Below are 26436 nucleotides of genomic sequence, written 5' to 3'. Positions count from 1 at the left end.
CTAAAAAGAAGGCTCCGTGTAAGCTGCTCCTAAAATTTGTTTATAAATGACCTTACAACAATATTACTGTCCATGAAATAACCACGAGGTATACCCAGACCCTAAGGAAAGAGTCTAGGTTACCAAGCAGTTTTTTCTGGTCAATAGCTGCTTTGAAAGATACAGATTAGACATCGAAAAGAGGAGCTGCTGGGGACAAATTTGATTTTTATGAACTTTTAGTGGTATATCGATTAATTAGAACCAACAATAGAAAAAGGAATTTAGTTGTTCTATTAAATAAAATAAAAATTAGCTTTACATGTTATAAATAAGAGTGCTTTTCTAAGCGGAATTTCTTAAAAAGTCGCTTATATATTAGAAGTCTTTATCCCATCCTGAGTTTTCATCCGGAGGAGAATCCTTGCTTGGTGAAAAATAATCAAAGTTTGAGTTGTCTAGAGGTCCTTTTATTTTCGGTTGAATTGGCGGTTTTAAAGTTCGACTTCGCACACCACTCCAATGGAAACCCTGAAACCATTTGTGTTTACGAACGTCCGTAAAACCATCTTTTTGGTTACCAAGGCGCTCCATCGGATTATCCTTACAAAGTTTCTTAATAAGGATTTGTGCGTTTCGCGTGATTAGTGGTGAGAATTCCAAAGCGTCTATTCCTCTTAGAATAATATTATATGTACTCATAGCATCGGAACTACTAAATGGCGGATTTCCGGTCATGAGCTCGTATATTAGGATCCCTAGCGACCAGCAGTCGGATGAACAATCGTGTCCTTTGTTTAAAATAATTTCGGGGGCTACATATTCTGGTGTTCCACAAAATGTCCAGGTTTTGCCGCCATTTTCAATTTTTTTAGCAAAACCAAAATCAACTAACTTTACGTAACCGATACTATCCATCATTAAATTTTCAGGTTTTAAATCACGGTATACGATACGTCGACTGCGTAAATAGTCGAACGCTTCAACAACGCATGCGATATAAAATTTTGTTGTGGGTTCGTCAAAATTATCCTTATCCCGCAAAATCGTCCAGAGCTCCCCTCCTAAACAAACTTCCATAAGAAGGTACACATGCTTCTTATCTTTGAACGTTCGGTATAACTTCACGATGAACGAAGAATCCAACTCCAACAAGATCTTTTTTTCGTTAAACACATGTTCTTGTTGTTTTGTTTCGACCACATGCTTTTTGATCAAATATTTTAATGCATATGTTTGATCCGGGTTACCTTTTTCGTGCACTAATTCTACGCGACCGAAACCACCCATTCCTAACGTTGCAACAAGTTGGTAATCCGTTACTTTTTTGTTTTGAAATTCAGGACGAATTGGGCAAACTTTTGGGATTGATGACCGAGATAAAGCAATGGCCTTTCTTGCTCTGTCACCGTAATCCTTTTCACGTATATGCTCCAAATCGCCGATAAAACTCATGAAATGATCCCTTTCGATAACTAAGCAGTTTGCGCCTCCCTTATTAGCAACGATACTTGCTGTTCTAAGATCTTCACTGAATAAAGCTTTTTCTCCAAAATAGTCACCTGAATTTAATTCACGTATTTCTTGAGGTTTGTCCTTACCTTCGACCAGTTGCAAAACTTTCACAGATCCTAAAAAAACAAATAATGTAGACCACAACAATCGACACTAGACAACCGGCAGCTGGTTGCTCGCACATGACGCAGTGTGTGAAGTCCACGAATGTTTTGTATAGCCAACATAGAAACCAGTTCTTGTAGCGTTTTTTGATAAGAAGATGCATTCTCAAATCAAAAAACACTACAAGCCCTGGTTTTGAGGTTGTTGTAGAGAAACAGCGCACATCTACTTTTCTGACCAATAACATACACCTAAAGAGGGACAGAATTACACACATCTTCTTAGGAAGATTTAGAATGTCCTGCGTATGAGGGTTTAAGAAAGCAATCTTTTTGTAAATCACCTTCCCCCCAGGGCTTCCAAGGTGTTGAGGATCCGTCCTAATTTCAGCAACATAAAAAATGTATGGGATGGAGTTTGTTTGTATGCTAAACAGCTATTAAAATCATTTTTATTTTGAAAAAACTTTATGCCCAGGGCTGCCTTTGTTCAAACTGACACTTACTCTATGCAAAACAAAAAACATTGAGAAAATATCGATAACAATTGTGTAGTTAATTGATCTAAATACGCACCTCCCATTATAATGAAGAAGGAGTCACCACGCTCTCCTTCTCGGATGATGTATTCATCCTCTTGAAAAACTTCTTCAGTTACAACTTCACCAATTTTATAGAGTTTGTCTTTACTGAAACCAGAAAATACACCGACACTTCTCAAGAATAAGAAATGTTCGTCTCGCCTCATTGTACCAGTTCTTTTCATAACAGCTTGAAATATTGTTCTCTCGATTGACCAAACTTCAACATCTTCCAACGCCCTTACCGAGGCTGTCCTTGTGCAGTTGTACAAAATTGCCAATTCTCCAAACAGCATTCCAGGGCCTAAGGGTTTGCCCAAAACTTTGTCACCTTGACGAACTTGTAACGAACCCTTGTTAAGGACAAATAAAGCACTTCCGGAATCCCCTTCCTTGATGACGTCATCACCTTGTTTAAATGTTTTCAAATCCATGCACAGAACAATTTCTCTCACTTGCGCTTCTTCCAGGTGTTTTAGGAAATTGTTTTTCAAAATTGCGTCACCGATAAGTTTTCTAGATTCAGAACTCTTCGGAATTTTTTTGAAGTCTGTATTTAAGGTTTCCGAGTTTTTTCCACTTTCTGCAGAGACAGCATATCGCTTGTTTCGCACTTTAGTGATAACTTCTTTAAATTTGCGCAATGAATCCGTTCGAGTTAAAGCGGTCACGTTCGAGTTAACATCCAGTTCTTTGCCTTCTGGAATTGAATCATATTTTTTAGGTTTAACCACGGTTGCTTCAAGAACATCTTTTAATTCTCGGATTTCTTTTTTTAAATTAGTAAGTTCGAATTCGTATGAGTTTATTTTTTTCTCCTGCTCGGATATTAACTCGTCCTTTTTCTTGATCTCTGATCGAAGTTCTGGATATAGCAATTTCAGTCTAGCAACTTCGATTCGGTCCCCATCGATCGTGATCACTGAACCAACTCGTGAGCTGGCCCCGTTACCCATAATGTTTTACTTTTTAAATTCTGACATTGCACTAAAAAGAAAACAAAAACATCATTAAAGATTTGAACATGGATAGAAAGGGAACGACAAACAAGGCACTTACCAACCTCATTTCTAGGGCCCTTTATGTCTTATTTACGGGCGTGATGTGACCGATAGCTGAATTTTTTAAAAAACTACATTTTACTTTTCTTATATAAGTAAAAGCACAGCTTGTTTGGACTTCATGAGTGATATTCCTACATCTGAACATTTTTACTGCGCTGTCGGTAGTTCAACAGTAAAAGTTAAAAAAACAGGATAAAATGAGACAAAACACTATGAGTTGCGGATAAAGATTTTCATACAGATTTGTTACGTATTATCCGTTGTCATGCAGAAATCTTCTCCGTTGTGTCAAAGCAAAATCTATTAACATAGCAAATTCTCAAGTGGAGTAGAGGAAACTATCCACACAGTAATGTTGTCTTTTTTAGCGATGAAAATCGTCTTGGACGCTTTCTCTGTGCGCGTTAAAATAACCTAGCGTAAAACAACATTTTCACCGCCTTTAAAAATAGTGTAAGTCGTTAATACCGAACATTTTGTGGCGCATAAAAGACGAACATGGTCAAATGTTGATATTTGTGATATTAGCATACTTTTTTAAAAATATCTTTTGACATATGCTTGTAATTAGTTTTATCGTCAAATTATTTTTACCTTTCATGTTTACCATTCGGATTTCAAAATTAATTAAAACGTTTATTTGAAGCGTTTTTTCGCCACATTTTATAACCAACTGCAATTGCAGAGAGAAAAAACCAAGTGTTTGGTTTTGATTAGCATACTTGCATGACAAAATAAGGAAAACACGCGAATTTGGTATTTTCGTAGCAGGAAACTCATCAAGCAGCACAAGTAAGTATCCGTTGAACCTGGAAACAAAACAAACTGGAGCAACATTAAGCTTAAGCCGAAGTTTTGTGTTGCTAGGGAGAAGAAAAAAATATAACCCGAAAAAGAAGTCTTGAAACGAGGTTGCTATTTAACTGAATTCTGTATATAATAAAAAAAGTAAATTTACTTAGTTATACGTTCAGCGCAACTTCGTCCCTAGGGCTTCTGATTTTCCAGTAATCTTCTGGGCTCTTTTCCTTTCAAGTATACGAAACAATAACCGATGAAGGTTGTTGTTTAAACTTGCAAAATATCAAACTTAGTTGATAAATCATCTACTTCTTTCTTTCGTGCAAAAACTCAATCTTATTCCTATAACAAGCCACTTTATAATTTATCTCAAAATAATTTTTTGGTCGATAGCAATTACCTTATATTGTATAAAAAACGTATACTGTACAAGTTGAATTCACGCCATCCAAAAACTTAACAACACTTCCCCACATTTAATTTATACACAGACTAGCACGTTAACAATAAACTTCTCCGCAGGGCTTTTCACATGTCTACCCTGCATTCAAAGCATCTGTGAAATTCTTTGCAACTCGCCATTTTAGGGTTACTTGGCCGTGTCTTCGTGTGATTTTTCGCTGTCAAAATGTTGTAAAACAAATACAGTCAGTTCACCTATAAGGATTTAATGTTTTAGTAGGACGTTATTTGGATATATCAATATTTTCACCGACTAAAATTTTTTACCGACTTTTTTTGCTGATTTTTTATACTTAATTTTTCGCTGAACAGAAATTATTCTGGCAGAAGTGTAGGTCGGATAAAAACAACGTATAAAATGCGCTCGTCAAAATGTGTGCGGTGTTCGTATTATGGAACAAATAAAAATCAACGCAACGGCCCCCTAACAATCGTCTTCAGGTGTTTTGTATTAGACATGTCAGAATCATTTCCATATTATTTGATCATTGTAAAGACAATTTCATACCGAGAAAATTTGACATAAAAACCTTGCGGGGCAAGAGCCTCCTTTCCAAGTTATTTACACTTCAAAATAATAGCTAGCCTCGTTTCCATGTTATGTTAACTACTCTAACCGGGACACCCCATGTGTTTTAATAACCCGGATTTTTCGAACTTCGATTTTTGAACAAATTTTTCAGACCCGAGAATTATCACCTACGCAAATACATCGTGATTACGATAGTGATTAAAAATTATTTAATACTAGTCGGTAGCCCGTGAAAAAATCCACGGGTTCGCCCGTCCTTTATTTACCGCATTTCGTGTTTCCGTAACAAAAAGACAAACAGACACACGAACAGACCAGACGAAATACGGCTATTATTAAAGAGACTAGTCGTTAGCCCGTGGAAAAATCCACGGGTTCGCCCGTCCTTTAAATTCACCTGTCGCAACAAAGTGGACAAAAATATATCGCAATTGCTATTGGTGCGCATTATAAAAATTTCGTGATTCCGTTACGGGACGTGGTTCTCGCGGACACAAGACAAAATACGGCTATTATTAAAGAGACTAGTCGTTGCCCGTGGAAAAATCCACGGGCTCGCCCGTCCTTTATATTTACCCGTTGCAACAAAGTGGATAAAAATATATCGCATTTGATATTCTTGTTTCCGTAACATCATTTTTTAACTCAGCGGGGGGGGGGGGGGGGGGGGGGGGAGGCACAGAGATAAAGAGACGGAATACAGCTATTATTAAAGAGACTATATACTGTGAGAAATATTATGTATTTTTTTTTTTTGTTATTTTAAGCATATAAAACTCGAAAATCCACTGCCAGTCTTGCCAACAGGTTGATTTTACTTCGGAAAGAAAACAAAGTTTTCTTAAGAGTCTTAAAATAAGTAAGAAAGAATATCATGTTAACACGTAGGTTTTCTGTTCGTTTTTCAGAGATTTTTAGGCAACCCTCGATTTCACAAACCCGCAATTTCTCGATCTTTTTCAAAAATTCGGGGTACTATACTCCTGTATATTGTATTCGATGTTTATCAAGTATGACTGACAACAACAGGTGCTAAATACTTTACAAACTGATTATACCTTTATCATAAATGGCATGCAACATCTTATTAGATTTGATTTTTTTAAAGGTACAAAAGAAATATTTCGAAATGTTGATAATGCAAGAATAAGAATGTATAGTTTATAAGAACAGGCTTGCTGAAATTTAAGAATTCCTTAAAAAAAATTGCCGAGCTTGAGTTTTACTTATAATATGTGTGTAAGCCTTTCTTGCAAAGTCCCTTTATTTTAATCCGCTGTTATTTCAAAGCAAGTGAAACTTTTCACATGTGTATAATTAATGACATTTCTGAGAGAACAAAAATGCTGTCTTTAAGAAGCTTTAGACTTTCTCACTGTTTATATCATGCTTAACCCTATTCGGTCCGAGGGCGGGCAGACTTCGCCCTCCCCCGTGCCAGTTTTTACTATGTTGCACAAGTATACCACCTGCTAAGTTTTGTATTTTTCTTTTACACACCAACTTGCCATTTTTTTATTTCCCATACCTTTTAAAACCTTAGATATTTGCCATTACTTAAAACTATCCTTTAAAATTTCGTTTATAAAATCCTTATGACCAGTGAAATATAATCCAAGGCTTCAGTTAAGAGAGAATCAGCATACTTTTATTTCATCAAGAGGAGGTATTGCACGAAGTTCTGATACGTCACTAATCCCATTTCTCGTTTTGGAGAAATGTCGGATTTTCAGACCAATAGTATTTTATTACAAAAAATATGTAGAAACAATCAGTAAATAATGTTAGCTATCGGAAACCAAGCAGAATGAAAAAATTCGTTCCAGAACTAAATTTATTACATTTTAAGTATAGAGTGTGGTATATTAGACACAAGCTTATGATGACGTCAAAGAAAAAAATTTGATTCCACACTTGGGAAAGCTGAACAAAAGTTATGAAGGAAAGGCGAAGTCAGGCTCTTCCTTCCCTTCTTCAGCCATAATATGTTCGAAAAAAACGATATCGAATGGGATTTAAAAAATAAGCTCTTAAAACATACCTGGTGACGAGGTTGAGCTCTTGTTATTACAAAAGGAAAATTTGAACACATATTTATAATTTAGGTTGCAGTATTTTATAACGTATTTATAAAAGCAATAACACTCATGATTTCAATTTTCGATGGCCAGATTAAACTTATCACCCTTTTAACAACCTGAAAACTTTATGAGAAGGACTGGGAACAAGTTTATACATAATTTTAACCTCCTTTTCAGTATTGAATCCTTTCAAAAAGATCTGGGAAAGAGGTTGGACGAACCCTTAACCTTTTCCTTAGTACTTACTAAAGTTTAGGAACTTGAAATCGTGATGAGAAGGTTGGGAACAAGGATGAACCGTTACAATTAAAATCAGTAGAAATCCTAACGTTGTTTTGAAGTATAGTTAAAAGACTTTTTCACACTCCCTCGCATGTGAACACATTTATTTTTTCTTTTGTATTTTTTATTCCGTCACCCTTAACTTGTGTGTTTTTGCACAAAGTTCAATGAATGCATTTTTTACATTTTTTTCTTGTGTACAGTCGTCCCCAGTCTGTCACGTTGTAGGTATACAACCTAGGAAGTTAGGTTGTCTACCCATGCACCAAAACAAGAAGCACCGAAGCATTCTCGTCCCCAATACTCCATGAAATAAAATTTCAAGGTTCATTTTAAAGAGTCCTGGAGACAATAATGGCACGAAACAAATTCTGTAACATCATCTACAGCAAAAAAAAACTTATTGGCGTCCTTTTAACAAAGTATATATTTTAGTCACGTGTTACGTGTCACATGGTGACGCTTACGTGCACTAAAGACACCATGGTCTTAGAATGCGAGGCCAACAAGAATCGCACAAGAAACAGTAAATATATCTGATGTTTAACGAATAATGTTTGATATTTGAAGCTATTCCTTAGCTAGTCTGATTAAAAAAAAGAAAAAAAAGAGAAATACCAATGGAGGAATTCACACAAACCTTTCCTCAAAGCTCAGACAAAACAACGCCATTTTTCCGCAACCTCGTTTTCATGTGAAACAAAGAAGACAGCAGTCCAGGCAAGCGAAGAAAAATGTAATACCAAATATACTTTACGTTACTTACGTCTTTCCACCATCCAGTTTAGTTTAACTTCTTTGAATAATATGTTTAAGGTTTTTACCAAATTATGTCTTCAAAGACTTTCCGAACATTACAGCGTTGTCACGATGGCGTATTTTTCGTTTAAATAGTTACCATAGAAACTGCCAACACAATGGCATATTTATTTAATTTTATTCTGTATTTGCTTTCATAAATGTTATATTTATACTTGTGTATAGGTACTTCTATATTTCAATGCTATTTTTAATTTTCTTCTGATTTTTAAAACGAACTTGAGAAAGTAATTTCTTTGTGTTTTTTCGTGTAGAGTTTTGTCCACCTCTCACTTCAGTTGAAAGAGCAGGCAGGGGAATTATTTTTTTTATTCGTATTCATTTAAAATTAATAAGCGCGAGGGAAATATTAACGAGAAAAAAATATATATAAAATATTGAATAGTTTAAAAGAAATTATTGTTTCAAATATTTTTACTCACGAATTGTTGGATATTTATATTTGTTTAATGTTCAAAGAAATTTCCAATCCACTCGCTATTTTAGTATATTAATAAGAACGTTTTTCCAACATATACTTCGCGCGACTTCCCCATTTAGTTGTAAATCAGTACCACAATATATTCAGAAGTGAATTTTACAAATTGGTGGACACAAAAGATTAAAAGTTATTAAATTTGTCCGTGGGTGATTTTGTCCGGAAAAGTTGTGTACAATACACAAGTTTTCTCTTACAGGTTTACTCTTTAACATTTTTACTTTAGTTCGTCTTCTTTTAAATATTAATCTTAAATTTCTTCTGCTTCTATCTTAGCTTCTTGCAACATTTTAACAAAATATGCCAATTAAAAATCACTTAAAAAAAATCAAAATACGTCTAACAGATACAAAATCAATTCACAAAGCAAAGAAACTATAAAAATGCACCTTCTTAAAAAGCAAAATGATAAAAAGTTCTATATTTACAAAATTAATTTTTTTCTTCCTTTTTTTTATTTTAAATAATAAAATATAGAGAAGTTAAAAAACAAATATTGCTTTTTCTTTTCTTCGTTAGTACAACAAAACAAAACTTATTAAATAAATTTACTTTTAAAATAAAAACCACAACCGACTCCTCATCATGTTTATCAAATTTAAAAAAGAAAATTTTTATTTTTATACAAACACTATATCATGTCGCGTAACTTTTCTCAAATTTGCCATTTCAATAATTTATGTGCAGTTGTTAGTTCAATTTATAATTACACCACAGGATAACTTTTCGTTGTTTGTTCATCTTTTCATTGTATTTTGTGATCCTACCGTGCGGGTTTTTTTTTACACCGTCAAACTCCCGATTTCTTCAGAATTCTAGTGAAGCGAAATGCAGTGAGATAGCAAAATACTAGAATCAAAAGGAATTATTTTTCCAAAGTGTTTTCCGAAGGTGAAGTAAATCTTCAAAAGATAAAAAGACAAACTAAAAAATAACTAAGGTATAATGTTTTGTCAGCAGTGGATAGCTAATTATGCCATTTGTTTTAAGGCGACAAAAGTGAAAACTTTAATTATTTCACCACTAAATGATTTTCGTATGTTATTTATTTCAGTTTGCCCCCCTTTTACGCCCCTTTAATGCTCAAGCACCATATATGTAGGGCGTGAAAATGTTTTTTGAAAATGTTTTAACAGCCGTCACGTGTAAGTTTCTTATGTCTGAGGGCGTGTAGGCAATAACTGTAGTTGTCTGTGATTTAGTGAAAGAAAATATTTGTGTCCAGGCTCTTCGTTTCGTATTCATTTTTCTGCCACAGATGTTTAACCTTTTGACATCAGTTGAACGCGTGTAGTGTAGTAATGTAGCTAATATGTGTTTGGTGATTGTCTAAAACTCAAATTACCATATGACTGATATATTAATTTTTTGAATTCTCAGTATTCTATCATTACCGTGTAAAAAAAAACAGTATTTGAAATTTTAATAAAAAAATAAAGTAGTGAAGCTAGTTTTCACGTTAGACCACACACAAACACAGAAATATCTGCCTTATGAAATCATTTTAAATTCTGCAATTTTTTAACAGATTCGCAATCTTAACTTTTAGAATTTACATTTTTTTCGACCACAAATTCTCGATCTTTAATTCCAAAATGTTTTCTTGTGCAAACCTATCTTCCCTTAAGGCAATCTGGACTGTTCGATTACTCGAAAAACAGAGATTTTAAGATGAAAGTTTGAGTTAATGATTTTACGCGCCTAAAATTGGTAAAGAGCAGGCATAATTTAAGAACCTTATATGTCCTGATCCCTGATTGGTAGCATTCTGAAATCGTATTTAGGGTTAAATGCACGAGATTCATTCACTCCAGGTCGCGAGTAAGAGGAGGTGATGGGCAATTATCCACCTATAACATTTGAAAAGTACAAAAAACTTTAATTATCCGAACAAAATAAAAATAAAAAAAATGTTTGAGTGATACGGTATTCGACTTTACATGAACCTTTTACAAAAAAGTATTAAGCTAGACCCCGAACATAAAAAAGAGTTTCAGAAGGGGTTAATTGGAGTCATTGAGTACTCTTCTTTAATGACGATTACTCTATCGTCATCTCTTTTACCATCGATAAAATTTGTATAAGTTCAAGTAATATTCCGATGATTCCTGTCTTAATGTTTATTATTCAACTTGTAGCAGAACAATAGAAGGGTGTATTTTAGAGGGAGGAGCCTATAGACGGAAGGTGTTTATCACAGGAAGTTGAAAGCTACGGGATAACCCTGGTAAAATAGTATGGAGGATGGTGAGATTACCTACAGATGGGATAAGTCAGAAAACGAATTTATTTGATGGACTGAGTAAGCTGGAAAATAAAGCTGGAAAATAAAACTGGGAATATAAACTAAAAAATGAAATTAGAAAATAACACTGCGGATTTTGAATCACCTGAAAAGTTATTCCATAAGGAAAAGTTTACTTTTAACGAAACATTGAACATATTAAAATAGAAGATGGTGTATCTTGCTCCTAATCTCAACCAGGCGCTGCTTCCCTATGATGTTTCTACAAAGAATTCTGCCGATCAAGAGCTACGCGAATATTAAGGAATCGTTCCTTATTGCCCTAGCCTGAATTAAGACATTCTATTGAGCTGCCGTTAAGAGGCTTCTTAACGCACTCTGTTTTCTTTACAATACTTTTAATCCTGTGCTAATACTTATCGCTGACCTCCAGCTGATTTATATATTCATGTTTTTATTTCATATAACAAAACCTTACACACGTACAATACTTATCAATTTTAGTTGTCTTCCTCCATATTGATTATTAAAAACAACATACCTCAAATTTTCTCCTCCATTAGTAAACCTTGAAATATTTTTTATACAAAATTTAAACATATACAATTTCTCGCTTTTTGTGTACAACATTAATGATTGATGAAGGTTCAAAATAGTCGCTATTCTTTAGAAGTTTAAACTTTGGTTGAGTTTTATTAAAGACAGTAAATATATGATCAGCAACTCAGTAAATTTATGACGCCATTAACTTGAAGATCATGTGCTGTTTAGACTACTGATTATACTAGTATATATGATCAAGCACTTGTTTTATAAGCTCACGGAGTCATTCCCCAAATTTGCAATACTTTCTCTTGTTTCTTTAAAATTAATATTAAATGATCAAGAGGACCATTCTTCTTGTAAATTTAGCAGGGTTTCGCCCTAATTTATAAATTTCAAAACTTTATTAGCAAACAAAATGATGCATGCGAATTTTTATCATAAATCGAAATCTCAATTATGGTGACATGCCACATTTATAAATTACATACGTCCAATGAAACTGCATAAATAAAAGACGACATATTTACATGTAGTATTCTAAAAAACAGTAAAAAGTTTATTGAAAATGTTTTATTGAAAAACTGTATTGATGTAGTGAAGTTAATAATACAATTCATTAACAACTTTCTAACAACTTCAATGAACAATGTAGTTCAATATTCCATTAGTTTAACAATTAAAATATTAGTACTTATATTTGCCAATGTTGTTTTTTAGTGCTCTTTGTCGTTTTCTTTGTGATTTCTGTTGTTTCCTGGTTGTTTCTTCTCGTTTTCTGTTTTAGTAAGTTAAAAAAACTGTCTCTCTTATAGATTTTTTAGTAATGCTGACAATGGTTGTTTTAATAATAAATGGTTAAAAAAAGTAAAAAACTTTTATAAAAATCGAACAAAAATAAAATTTTAGGATAAGTTGAATATACACCTATTCCATTGTTGTTTCCTTAAAAAAGGGCTTAATATTTGTAAGTTGGTACTAATATAAAAGAGGCGAACTGAGTATCCTTCATTAGATATCTCCATCAACCTGATAATTAATTATTTTATCACTTTTAGCAAAAGAAAGAAAAATTATCTGAAATCAAACACAAAACAAAAACATGTGTTAAACGTCAGCGTGAAATAATGAGAAAAAAAGTGTTTGTGCTTTTTCTGGCTCACTTCGTGATAAAATAATATGTAAATACTGATTTTGATTGTTGTGTTCTGATAAAATTAGCATAGAAAATAATTTTGTATTAGCTCTATTTGTTGAGATTCAGAATTTAGGGTAACAAGTCCGTAGACTTTTGGTAAAACAATTCTTAGCAGGGCGAACAGCCGTGGACGCGGCCGCTGATTAAAAATTCATGATGCCACAGTTACTTTCAAAGACCAAAGCCACTGGTCCGGAATGTCCCGCAAAAACTTGACAATCGCTTAATCTATATAATAATACGCTTTTAAAGCTAACATCAGATCAAGTGAAAAAAGGAGGTAATTAAAGCAGTTTTGTTAAAAAAGGTAAATTTTTAAAAAATAATAAACAAAAAAAAACTAGAGATCACAATAACAAAAATGCTTTTGGTTAAATAACACGACTTTTTTTTATGTTTGTAACAGAACTTTCTGAACAAATTCATGAGTAAAGATTTGTAAACGAAAGCTGAAACCGCCATTTATCTTAATTTGATCTTATTTTTGATGTTTATTGGTAAGTACATCTCATTGCTTCTTTTTTCCCTCACAGTCACAAAACTTTGCTGGAAGGAATATGGATATTCAGTCATGAAACATAGTTACTTGTACATTGTTATAGTTGTTATTTTTGTAGATTTTGGGTTTTCAAGTTTATTAACCCCTTTTTGCATGATTTTTTTTTTTTATGAAACCTATGTTATTTCAATTATTTTAACCAACCAAAAACATATTTAAATCATAATTTGCAAAAAAAAAAGAAATTTGCTGACATAATCAATTTTTTAAGACTGTATCATATATGATACATTATGCACAAAAAGTTATTAAAACACCAAAAAAATTTTTGGGAAAAAAGTGTTTTAAAAGTTAAAAAAGGCCAAAACTTGCCTTAAACTCGTATATGAATTGAAAATTTTATCATTTCAAATTTTTTTCCTAAAAGGACCAAATGTCAGAATTGGTGAACACCACCTGCTGGTGGCCAGTTGGCAGCACAAGGCGGAAAACGGGTAAACATAAATGGAAAAGTTATGTCAATTGAAGATCAAAACATATATTATACAGTATAAATAAATATTATAATTAGTAAATGTTACTCCACTCAAGCACTCTGTTTAAATCATGTATGGAATTTCTTAAAACAATTCATGTCCTTATTTAAACATAAAGCGACATTACATTTCTCACAACATACATAGGTTAATGTAGAGCATTTTTGGTATTTGCAGCGAGTGCGAGAATCATTGATTGTATTGTATTGGTATTTTAGGTCCCAGACGGTCAACGCCAATATTAATTGATGGTCGACCACGCTTTCTATTTGGAGTTTTCTAGTAATGGCACAATAAATCAGCAACAGCTAGTTTGAACTTTACTAAAGGCACATTTGGATCTTGGTTTCTCCATAAAATCCAAGCATTGACTACCATCATATCAATTAAGTGGAAGAAAATTCTGTGATACCACTTTTTTGACCGGATTTTGTTGCGGTAATACCCTAAAAGCGAATCTAAAAAGTCTACGCCTCCCATATGTTTGTTATAAATCGTAACAAGGTTTGGGCACGGTATCTCGATATGTTTGTTTTCTTTTTTTGAAAACCTCTTGACATATCTTGTTGGTTCGCTACCAACAAAATTAGATAGCAGGGTTACCACCTTATTATCAAACCACGAGACAACGCAGACATCAACATCATCTATTGTTGCGACACGTTCTTCATGAGTTCTGCGACCTTTCTTTTTCATTTCTTTTTCTGACGATACTGAACATTTTCCTATTCGGTTACGACGAACTGTCCCTACCATTTGTATACCTTTTGTATACATATACACGTTTAGTGGAATACTATTGAACCAATTATCAACATTGCTGCCTCAGTGAAAATTTATTGACACAAAAAAGTTTTTTGTTCACCTCCCTTTAAATTTATGTACATGCTAAGAAAACCAACATAATATGGAGCAGGTATGCAAACTTTTATATATATTGCTTGTTAATTTATCTAGGCCTAGGACGTTGCATCCCATGAACCGATGGTATGAATAGGGGTTATCAAGTAAAAAAATTCTGTTTACAACATGGTTTTCCTGGAAATATATTCGGTTTGCATCCTCTTACATGGCCTTAAAATAAGTCAGCCAGTCAGCCGGTCATGAAAAAACCATAGTTTATTTGATTTCGAGAAATCTGCTTTGCGTCTCGAGAGCACACACATCCTGCAACCAATAAGGTACAGCCTCAAAGGTAGAGTCAACTTAATGAAAAGAGAAAGATTAAGTAATCCAAATAAAATTTGGCATGATAATTTTTCTTCCTGTAAGAATAATGCTCAAATATACTATCATTGTTTTGGTTTGTCTTTTTTGACTTGCCCATTGATTCCTTTTGTTAAGTTGTAGCTACGGTCAGTAAGCCATTAAAATCTTTATGACAACATTCATTGTGTAATTTGTTAACACTTTTCACAACCTATTTGTCCATAACATTTGCTTTGCGTTGTAATCACAGCCAAATAAAATACTCAAAAAGTCCATATCGCGCTAATAATTAGAGTCGATTAAATTCAAATTTTTAGCCAAATTTGTCCATTTGCATTAATTGGAGCTCGCGTTAAATTTTTTCTTCATCGACTTTTATTAACTGTTCAACCATCGGTAGAGCATGTGGATTAGGGGCATATTCAATTGGGGTAGCGTGCATTGGAGATAACTGCCCTTTTACTTCTCTTCAAGACATTTTTTTTCGCAATACCCGTTGTTTTTTTTCTTTTGTCGTGTGCTGTCTCAAAAATCTATGACGAACGTCGTAAATATCGTTTAGTGGAAGTCCGGATTTGGGCACAATACTTGTGTCAGAGAGTGACCCAGATATAAAACAGCTCATCCCAACTATTGCCATTGCCATAAAGCAACCCCAGACAAGTGCGTCGAATCATAGTCATAAGAAATAATGGTCGAATACAACAGTCTTTTGTAAGGGGAGGGCGTGGAAATATTAGCAAGTGTGAACTAAATAATATACAAGTGTTTTAATCTTTTATGCTTAGCACCATACGCGAAGAATTTGTAGTTGTCCAACCACGCAATTGACGAGTTTATGCGTTTTTTGTACCTTGAACGGGAATGTCGAATGCACAAAAAACACCCTTCTATGAGAACAACCTTTGGGAATGGAGTGGTTGCCCTGGGTGGGTGATGATAAAACCACATAAGTAAAGAAGAGGATAAATGGAAAATAGTTTTAAGGTACGCTAATAATTAATTTGATATGAAGAATATGAAGTATTCAATGAGAAGAACTACTGGAATTACTTACAAATTACTGATTCTCATTTTTTCCAGTAAAATACAAAAAATAAAACTAAAAAAATACATTTCCTGGTCAAAAGAAGAAATATTCGAAGAATTAGTTGTGTGCAAATTTACGAACTTGCACTTGTCAAATAACAATGAAAAACTTGTAAGTTGAAGAAAGAAGAAGAAGAGAAGCTTTTTTGAATCAAGTTGGTCATTTAATACGGGTATTTTCAATGCAATTATTGACGCTTCTAAATTTTTCCGTATTTTAGTGTTTAGGGTTTCTTTTATTTAAAAATGGCGTGACGTGATCAGTTAATTATTTTTCTCTTTATTTCGTTTGATCTCTTAGGACCATTATGCTTTTATTTTGTATATACTAACTGAATAATTGTAACATAGTAACATTTTATATGTAATGACGATGGTTTTATACCGAAAAGCTTTTGCTTTATTTTAACTTTTTTAACCAAACAGTTGTTCGATTTCAGTCGTTAAGATAGGTGAACCCAATTCAACATGGAATTCACTGAGACTGAGAAAGGAAAGCGGATGTTAATTCTTGATGGCTACATGTATACATTCCAAAAAGAGCTGCCCAAAGAGTGAATTGTAAAAGTTTCTATTTTGCAGAATCAAGGAGAACACCGACCACCATAGCAAAGAAAAAGATAGATTGATTGTAATCAACACATCATTCGAATTCTTAATGATTATCCAAACCGTCAAAGAATCAATTATTTACGGAGTATTGCACGCAACTTAACATTTTGTTTTTTTTCAAACTTTTTTTCATGAACAATATTCAGATTTGTAAAGCAAGGTTAGCTATATTAGAAGAAATATTATGTTCATTTTTGAGTGTATTCACTTTTGTCCAAAGAATCGGAGAATAAACCATACAAGCATATAAAGTCCATTTTATTGATAACATTTTTGTCTTTTTTTAGGGAGAGGGGAATTATCCGGGAGGAGGCAAAACGATCAGGATGGGGGGCAATTTCCCGGGTGGGAATAATGTGGCTGGCAATTTTCCGGGGAACAACTGTCCAGGGGGAATTGTCACTGAACCCATTTTATATAAAAAAGCGTACGCACAGTCGAACATAAGAAACACCCGAAAGCAATTTTTTTTAGCCTTATATATAAACACTCATGCACAGTTAAACGAAAAAAAATCTCCGTCTAATGTGTGAAGACCTACTGTTCCTCTAAAACAGAAATGCTCTCGTTTATTCAACTTACATTTTCACAATAAAGGCGTTTGCGCATTTATTACATACATCGTCCCAGCATCTGTATAAAAACTACAACACTAAATCATACCGAAAGAGTGCAATAGAGATGCTCAATGTGAGTGTGAATACGCTATAGCGTTTGCAAATTTTTAAAAACAAAACAAAGTTTCGATGTAGGCCGTTCTCCAGAAAGTTAGCATAAAGGATGAAATAGCAATTTGTTTATGTAGAGAGTTTTTTGGGAATTGACATATTAGGTGACAGTGCTTAGTAATGTAAGTAGATGGTGTATTTTTTAGTCTATACATTCCACGTTTTTACACTTCGTTTTTTCATTATTCGGCATAATCGCAATAAAGCAATCGCGGTATACGTCCTCTTATGGAACCATCTAGTTAATAATTAGTTTTAGGCTAATTAAAACCCCTTTAAGCTTTGACTTTTGTGTTTTATGAACGTACAGGATTTTCGCAAGGTTGTTTTGTTGCGGCATGTCACCTTTAAGGTGCTTCTGTGTGTTATTAACTGCTATAGCAGATGGTATGCCATGTCTTCTTGTACCTTACCATCATAAGAGGTGAGGAACAAATGTTTAGGATAGATAAATTATTTCCGTTTAGACTTCTTGAGTCTGTCTACCAGACCCTCAAGGCCCTGTTCGTATTAAATAAATTGTGGTGAGTTTTCTTAAACCAACCCGACTTAAAACTAACCCCAACGCAAATCTGTTTGTATGTATGTTGAGGAAGAAATTATTTGCGGGAGAAAAGATTGTGCAATTTTATTTTGTGAATTGGATCTCGATAACTGTGCTATGTTAAAAGTAGAAATTGCAGGTGGGCCGGAAATAGGGTATAATGTAAAAGGAACAATTGCAAATCTTAGAAGAGAAATTAAAGTTTGCAAATAGCTAGAAATTCGCAATTATTAGTGCTGCATTTTTTTTCTTTTGAAATCTTCTCTTCTACATTTTACATATTTTGCCAAGATGTTTCTCTTTGCAACATTAATTACTAAAGTAACTATGATGGATAAAATATTTTTCGTTTTAAACAATTTTTTATTCATTACATATTTAAACAAATTAATGGTCAATCCATTCTTTTAGGTCACAAATGATTTGGTTCGTTGATGATCAAGGATTCGACTTCTCCCACCTCAGAAAGCAGTACTGCAATAATTAACAATCTCGATTACACAGACAGCGCACCTAAACCATTCTCTATTGCTCAACGACCGCGGAGAAAGAAATTATCAACCAAGGCTGACCGAGATAACAGAGTCAAACGCGCTAGTTCATTGTACCAATCAGTTGACGATAAATCAATATTTCAAGCTAGTGAGTGCGATCTTAACTTTATAGAACGACGACGGGCCGTACTAAGAAAAAAGCAGGAACTTCTCAACAGATCTGTAGTTGTTAATAAATCATCTAATGTATTGGACAAAAACCTAATTAAAAAACTTACAAGTCAAGGTAGAAAAAAAGACCAGAATAACGTATCGCTAGATTGCACGGAAGAAAACTTTCGCGAGGGAAACACTAAACTATTAAGTTCCACTGAAGATAAGGTCAAGGCTACTGAATTACCACAGAATATAAATCAGGTTACCAAAAAGTTATTCAGTTCCAATGAGAATAAGTTAACAACCTTTGGAAAATTTAAACAGAGTCAGAATAACACCAAAAAATCGAGCAACACTGCCAACGCAGAGAACGAAGAAAAGTTTGACAAAAACCAAAAACTTGTATCAACCGCGAATAAATTACAAACCAGACGAAAGGCTTCGAAAAAACCAACAGGAACAAAACAAGATGAGGTACAGAAAAGTAAACTTCGCGAAACGTTCTACCGACTTTTATGCTGTCGTAATTTCTACTCCATCGCTTTGTATTTCACAGTTCTCGTATTTGCTGCAGTATTTGCTTTAGCTTTATTCAAAGTATGTATTTTAATGAAGCAGGAACGACACAGACATCATTTCCACAAACACCATCAAAATCGCACCCACCCTATAAAGAACTTTCAAAATTCATCAAACTCGTTACACAACGCTACGGAACGAACTGATACTGATATAAGTAACAAGACAACATATACTAACATAAAAACTGGAGACAATGGAATCGAAAATAAAACTTTACACTCATCCACCAATAACATTGCAGCATCCACAAACAGTAGTTCAACTGAAGACCTTGCAACGCCTATCAATGATGGCTTTGCACAATTTCAAAATGGCAGTCTTAAAGATCCCGTCGTGTCAAAGCCATATAACAACACTACACACAATAACAGTACTGTTACTCAGAATTTTAGAAGTGAAATTCCAAATGCAAACAGTGGTATTATTCCCTTGCGTTCAAATGATAGAACTTCTAACATGAATTACCTACAAGATGGGTCAAAATTTTTAGACAGAATTGCAGAAAATAAAACTGCGCAAATTTCCTCTGTTGATATACATAACCAAACTGTTAAAAACGTCTCAACTCCAACAACAACAAAAACTACAACCGGAACGACAACAGCCAGAACGAGAACAGCTGGAACAACAACAACCGGAACGACAACCCCTATTCAGTCACCTTCCACTACAACGACAACGAAAACGCCATTTTTAAGATTACCAACAACAACAACAACAGCAGTAACAACAACAGCTACAACAACGCCATTTTACACGACGTCGCGATATTACGGTCGACCTGTTTGGAATGGATACACATGGATATGGCAAACAGAAAGTTTGAATAAACGGCAAAACATCCCTCAAGAACCAACATTACGAGCAACTACTCCAAACATCTTACCCTTGCCGGAAGTTTACACGACTATTGCACCCATGAGCATAGCACTAGCTGACAAGCTCGCCTCCGCAAGCATTGGTAAACTCTCTCCAAGTGTTAATGCTGGCCTAAAAAATAACCTTGCTATTAATGATGACGACGAAATGGCAGATTTAGATACAATAGGTAGCGGAGAGGACTGGAAGACACTCACACCGCGTAAACATTCACATGATGTGGGTTCTTACTATGATTATGGTGCCAATAGTGCTCCTACTGTTGTTCGGGATGACTTTCCGACACCAGTTCATGACGACGAACAAGTAGTCGTAACAACAACCACACGGCGAATTGTGCCAACTCATGACGATTTTGACTCAGACGATGATGAGGAAGACAACGACGACGAAGATAAAGCGATAGAACAACAGCTTATGAAACATATGAAAACGAGAGAGTCTAAGAAACAAACAAAAAATATTCATAAGAAAAAACACAAAGTGGAAAAGAAATCTAAAACGACAAAGAAGAAACAAGAAAAAGAAAAACAGAAGAGGAAATCAAAATCGAAAAAGAAAAGCAAGAAGCATGTAAAGCGTCATTCTACCACAACGACACAAGCCACTACAACAACGACACAAGCCACTACAACAACGACAACAACAACAAAAACAACGAAAGCTACAACAAAATCTACTGCACCAACCGTAGCGACAACAACTACAACCACGACAGTAGCAACCACGAAGCCGCCAACGACAACGTCGACTACAACCACGACCACCACGACAAAAAAACCTACAACCAAGAAAACCTCAACATCCACAACTACAACGACGCCAAAATCTGAAGCGTTTTTAGAAAATTCTATTCTAGACGATCTGCGTCGATTAAGACATAATAAACATGCTGGTACATTTGATGACGACAGTGTAGAAATATTTCCCGACAAGCTTCATTGGGACGGCGAAAGACGGAAATTTGTGGAAGCTGAAGAAAATGGCGATATAGATGACGAACAGTATGAGCGAGCTGGACACGAAAACAGCAAGAGAAGAAACAAAATTGTAGACGGCGAAAATAACGACGACGATGATGACAAAAATAACGGCAGAGATGACAACAGTAGCAAGAAAAAGCAGGACTTAATACACAAATTAGAAACATTTCATGAAAATATGTTTTCGAAGCCTTCCTTTGGGGACAATCTAGACTCACGAGGAAAAGAACTTCCACATCAAAAACTTAAAGCAAGTGACCTTCCTGGGTTGCACTCACACTCTTATAAAACTCTGTTCTCAGGATCACAAAATGAAGGTAAAATTGACCAGGATGATGATGAAGTTAGTATTGACGGTATTAATAAGGAAAAATCTAAAGAAGTGAATGATAATGACGACGACGACGAAAACTACGACGTTGCCATTCCAACATCTTCAATAAAAGCGTCAAAAATACACAGGAAAATCAGCTCTGCTAAAATGGTGGATAACGAAAATGCCGACGACGATGAAAACGACGAATCGAAAACAAAAAAAACAGACAGGCAGTTTGAAAGTTCGTTAAATGAGGACGACGACAATAACGACGACGAGAACGAAAAAAAGGAAAACGTCGGTACGATGTATGCCAAGAAGAAGGAAGCATCACCAACGGAGAATTTAATTAAAGATTTAAACGAATACGATAAACGACGTGGAAAAGAGACGCATGATTTTGACGACACTAGTAACGATGATGACGAAAATGATACGATCAAGGAAAGCAGTGTTGAGGAGGGTGGCGAAGACAATCAGTTAGATGAAGCTTCTGGGGATGAAACATCCGAAGAAAGCGAAGATGAAGATTTTGACATTGAAGAACCTAAAAAGCGTATGACGTATTTAGAACGCATCACATATCTGAAACGACAAATGCTCAAAACACGACAACGACACGCTAAGAAGAAAACAAGCAAAAATGGTGACGCACACAAACGAAAAGAAATACCAAAGAAAAAACATAAGATTGCCAAGACTACACCTAAACATTATAAGACAACATCAAAACACCACAAAACAACACCAAAACATCACAAAACCACAAAACAACACAAAACCACAAAACACTCTAAATCAAAGAAGACAACCAAGCATATTAAAGCAAAGAAGACAACGCGAAAGGAAATCAAAACGTACAAATTAAAATCATGCGTACGAATCAAAACGTTTTCGAGAGGAACAGGAGATGTGAAAAAAGTTGAAGGACCAAAGAAAAAGCATGGAAAGATATTTTACAAAATACGAGCATGTGGGAGAAAGAGCGGAAAACATAAAGTCGCGCGAAAGTGTTATGACATAGATTATAAAATATCTACCGGAAAGTTATCTATAAAGAAAGAAAGAGAAAAGGGTAAGAAGATCTTCTCTATTTATGGCTGCAAAAATGACAAAGGAGACAGCTCAAAGCGCAATTCGATACCATTTACGAAGAAGAGCACTGATGCTTCTGGGGAAGGCGAGTCTGATGAAAGTGAAAGTGGCAGCGGCGACCAGGTAAGATAACTGTTTAAATTAATTTTGATAAACTAAAATAAAATTAGCATCGTATTTTAAGAAAAAAATTAATTACCTGAAAAAAAATACACAAATTACGTTTCATGTTTCTCTATCCCAAGCTTTCGCTAGTTTTGCCCTACACTGACCATTATTTATTAAATTTAGATATTGGATGATTTCTCAGGAAGCGGCGATGACGGTACAGAGTCGCGTATTCACAAGAGTAAAGCTCACCATGATCTCCATCATAATGAAAAACAACAGAAACACCCAACAACAAAAAGTAGCAAGCATAAACGTGAAACTACGGAGAAGTCAAACAAATTTGGTGACCTCATGAAAATGATAACTGACATGAGAGAAGAAATGAAAAAGCAATCAAAAGAAAAAGTTAACGAGAAGGAACTGGTGAAAAGAGTGCAGAAACTTATGAAGAAGAAAAAGGAAGAGGAAAAGAAGAAACCTACATCGAAACATGGTGATAAAGAATATAAACATACCACGACGCGCTATAATGACAAATACTCCACAACAACACATAAACATGGCAAACACAAAGACAATGTTCATGAAACGCGATATGATGAAAATGATAAAGAAGATCAGGACGATGATGAGCTGTATAGTGAAAATCACAAAAAAGAACATGATGATGAGGCGCGTTATCGCGAAGATCACGCGAAGATACATGACAGAGTACGACATAATGAAAATGGGAAAGATGATGGAGATGATGATAAACATGATGTTAAAGCGAAAGATGAAAATCGGAATGAAAATCGGATTGATGATCGAGATAGCAATCAGGATCACAAAAGCGAACATAATGGTAGACATTCTAAGGAGCGGAAATCTAAAGATCGCGAAATACATGATGGAGATGAAAAATATTATGGCGATGACCGATATGAGCATTCTTATCATAAACACAATCACCAAAATGATGAAGAAAATAATCCCGATGATGGAGAATATAATAAAAACGATGAAAAGTATTCAACCAGAACAACCAGAAAGCATTCTTACGGAGATAATCGTGGTGACAAAGACGATGAAGTTCAGAAAAAGAGATCGAAAGATCAACACATAAAATTTGAGGAAAAAGATGAAGAGGAGGATGGAGGAAGCGCTGAGGGTGGTGAGTATTCCTTAATTTTACGATAAAGTTATATAAAGTTCGTATAGAAAGTAAAAGTGTTATTATTATGACAGCCTCATTTCTTGATGTACTCAAGTTTATCATGTTAATTTGGTTTTTAAATTTTTACGAATTTGCCTCGTTTTTACGGATTGAGGCTTTCTTTATCAAGTGTTATAAAAACACATTTCATGTTTCAACTTTATTACTAAAAGCTGTTCAATGATAATTTATACATTAGCCTTATGACATTGAGAACTATTATCGTTGAAACAAAACCAACCAACTTCATTATAATTCTCTTTAACTGGAATTGTATTATTGTCCTTGCTTTAGGCTTTAAACGAAAACAACGTCACTTCTCCAAATATATTCGATACCGACGTTTACGGCATCATGACTCAAACGACGAAGATAACAACGATAACTTCGATTATAATCCAGAAAAAAAGACTTCTATGCTCGACGCAAATGAACGGGATGACGGTAATAATGACGACATCATGAAACATCATGACGCCTATATGACGAAAAATAGTAACGACAATACGAACAGCATTGAAAATATGGTCGCTAAAATTTTACCGGCCGTTATGAAATCTGTGTCCAGGCAAACGTCTGAAAATAGTTTTAAGAGGAGCGGTATACCTACAGCTTTGCCGACGATGCAACCATCACGTCACCATACTACCGTCAAACGTACAACAATTCGTATACATAAAACGACGCCCCGACATACGCACGTCAAGACTACAAAACATGTCCCGACACATACTGTTCAAAAAATTCGACATACAACCATAGCAGCTAACTTAAATATGATTGTAAAAGGTCTAAAAGCATTGGGTATTTCACCGAACAGTCTGAACCAAAATAAACAAGCAGACAAAAGGAAGGCACCCACTAAATCTCCTCAATCCGTAAGTCCAAGACATTTTTCATCGCCCCGTCCGCACGTGGTTAATTTGCATAACCCGAGCAAGATAAGGATTTTATGTTTTGGAGATAGCTTAACAGCCGGTTATAACGCTCATGGAAAGAATTTTTATCCATACTGCGGTCGCTTACAAAACGTTTTAAATTATAGGTCAAACGTGCCCGTTTACACTGACACCAAAGGGATTGTGGGTGAAATGACTCATAAACAAATGACACATCGATTACCCATGGTTCTAGGCAACGCAACGTCGGAATATGATTGGATAATTATTCTAGGAGGAACCAATGATATTTTACATGTGAAAAACTTTGCTGACGATCAGGAGTTTCTGAACCAATTAGAAACGGTTTGGCAACCGCGTATAACAAAGGACATTGAAAAGCTACACCAGACCGCGTATAAATACGGCGCTCACACTGTGCTTCTAACTGTACCAGAGAACTCAATCGAAGTTTGGCCCGAGTATAAGCCATTACTAAAAATGAGACAAAGGATCAACGATGCTTTAAGAAATTTTGCATTTGCTAGTAAAGGAAAAACAGTTTTATGTGATTTAGCTAGAAAGTTACCGAGACATTCACTGGGTCCTGTTCAAGAGGCAAGACTTTGGGATGATCATTTACATATGACACCTGAAGGATACACAAAAATGGCGGGAATTATTGCAGACTGCTTAAAACCATACTTACCGCATTAGGTATTTTTAGTTTTTGTATATTTATATAGCTTTTTATAATTTTTTTTGTATATATTATATCTTTTGTTAACATATTTGTAACAACACTTTTTTTCATGTTTATCCCCATGTTATAAAAGGTGAACAGTGTTAGAAAGTGATTGACGAATTTTTTTCCCAAAATAATGAAATACCGTAAATGTTCGATTAAGCGTCCAGGCGCTTATTTAACATATTGACTTTTAGGATGAGCGTTTATTCGATAGGGGTAGCAAATTGAAAGGAGCGCGTATAAAAAAAGGTGGGAGGTTATTCGGGAGGGGTGGTTGGATGAGAGTGGGCGTGAGGTAGGTCACTTTAAAAAATGAGGCGAAGTAGCTATACGCTATAAAGACGAAAACTTGTGTTTTATGATATTTCATCCAGTGAAACAACAACAAAAATGGTATCTCTTTTAGTGAAACAACAACAAAAAGATATCTCATTCAGTGAAACAAAAACAAAAAGATATCTCATCCAGTGAAACAACAACAAAATGGTATCTCAATCAGTGAAACACCAAAAAAAAGAGGACTTACACTATCGGTTTAAAAGGGTCGGCAAAAAGTAACAACTTTTTGTACCAGTGGTGATACTTTGCACCAAAATCTAATGTCACGTACATTCATTTGTTGCAAACTTATGCAGCATTATACAACCTTGTACCCATGAATTATTATCAACAGGATACATACAATTAACGGATGAAAAATTTGCTACATCTTTCTAATTTCATTTCATACAAAAAAGACATGACAAAAATCCTTCTAAAGCGGACATGGTCTAAAACGGAAACCTCTATATAACAGACACTATTCCTTGGAACGGACTGATTTCAGGTCAAACTCTCACAAGAAAATCTCTATAAGACGGACAGTTACAAGGCGGACACTTATTTCGAACCAAATAAAATTTTCCCTTTAAAATTGTATGTAAAAAGCAGACACAAAAAAAAACTTGTTAAATCTCAATATTTATCTTTATTTTCGTACATTTTTTAACTTTTTTAATCACAATCTCACAAAACCTTTTTAATTTTTTTTGTCGCCCAATCAACGCCTTTATCGACACCTACCAACTCGCATAGAACTGTAATTTCCAGACCATAACC

The 26436-nt window shown here is 34.7% G+C and overlaps 3 protein-coding genes across 5 annotated transcripts; 1 reads left to right on the top strand and 2 right to left on the bottom strand.

The window, feature by feature from the left end:
• Positions 1–252: 252 nt before the first annotated feature.
• On the bottom strand, positions 253–11214 carry LOC130622095 (cGMP-dependent protein kinase 1-like). The gene is made up of 3 exons (XM_057437499.1): positions 8168–11214; positions 2175–3166; positions 253–1610 (listed from the first exon to the last, which is right to left on the bottom strand). Exons 2-3 carry the CDS (start codon positions 3133–3135, stop codon positions 358–360), a joined length of 2214 nt encoding a protein of 737 aa, XP_057293482.1. The 5' UTR covers positions 3136–3166; positions 8168–11214; the 3' UTR covers positions 253–357.
• Positions 11215–13998: 2784 nt separating this feature from the next.
• LOC130622430 (piggyBac transposable element-derived protein 3-like) lies at positions 13999–14475 on the bottom strand. The gene has a single exon (XM_057437894.1). It carries the CDS (start codon positions 14473–14475, stop codon positions 13999–14001), a length of 477 nt encoding a protein of 158 aa, XP_057293877.1.
• A 2523-nt stretch (positions 14476–16998) lies between these two features.
• LOC130622005 (calponin homology domain-containing protein DDB_G0272472-like) lies at positions 16999–25393 on the top strand. Of its 3 annotated transcripts, XM_057437399.1 has the most exons (5): positions 17002–17479; positions 18313–22529; positions 22698–23670; positions 24007–24590; positions 24758–24926. In XM_057437399.1, the coding sequence occupies exons 2-5, from the start codon at positions 18336–18338 to the stop codon at positions 24779–24781; spliced, it is 5775 nt and encodes a 1924-aa protein (XP_057293382.1). In that variant the 5' UTR covers positions 17002–17479; positions 18313–18335; the 3' UTR covers positions 24782–24926. The 3 variants fall into 3 exon arrangements, with proteins under 3 accessions (XP_057293381.1, XP_057293383.1, XP_057293382.1); XM_057437398.1 differs by having other exon boundaries at positions 16999–17479; positions 24007–25393; XM_057437400.1 differs by lacking the exon at positions 24007–24590 and having other exon boundaries at positions 17000–17479; positions 24758–24947.
• The last annotated feature ends 1043 nt before the right edge of the window (positions 25394–26436 follow it).

The sequence above is a fragment of the Hydractinia symbiolongicarpus genome, chromosome 12, assembly GCF_029227915.1.
Source record: "Hydractinia symbiolongicarpus strain clone_291-10 chromosome 12, HSymV2.1, whole genome shotgun sequence".
NCBI lineage: Eukaryota > Metazoa > Cnidaria > Hydrozoa > Anthoathecata > Hydractiniidae > Hydractinia > Hydractinia symbiolongicarpus.
The sequence above is the reverse complement of the archived record's forward strand: the minus strand, read 5'-3'. Positions and strand labels throughout refer to the sequence as shown.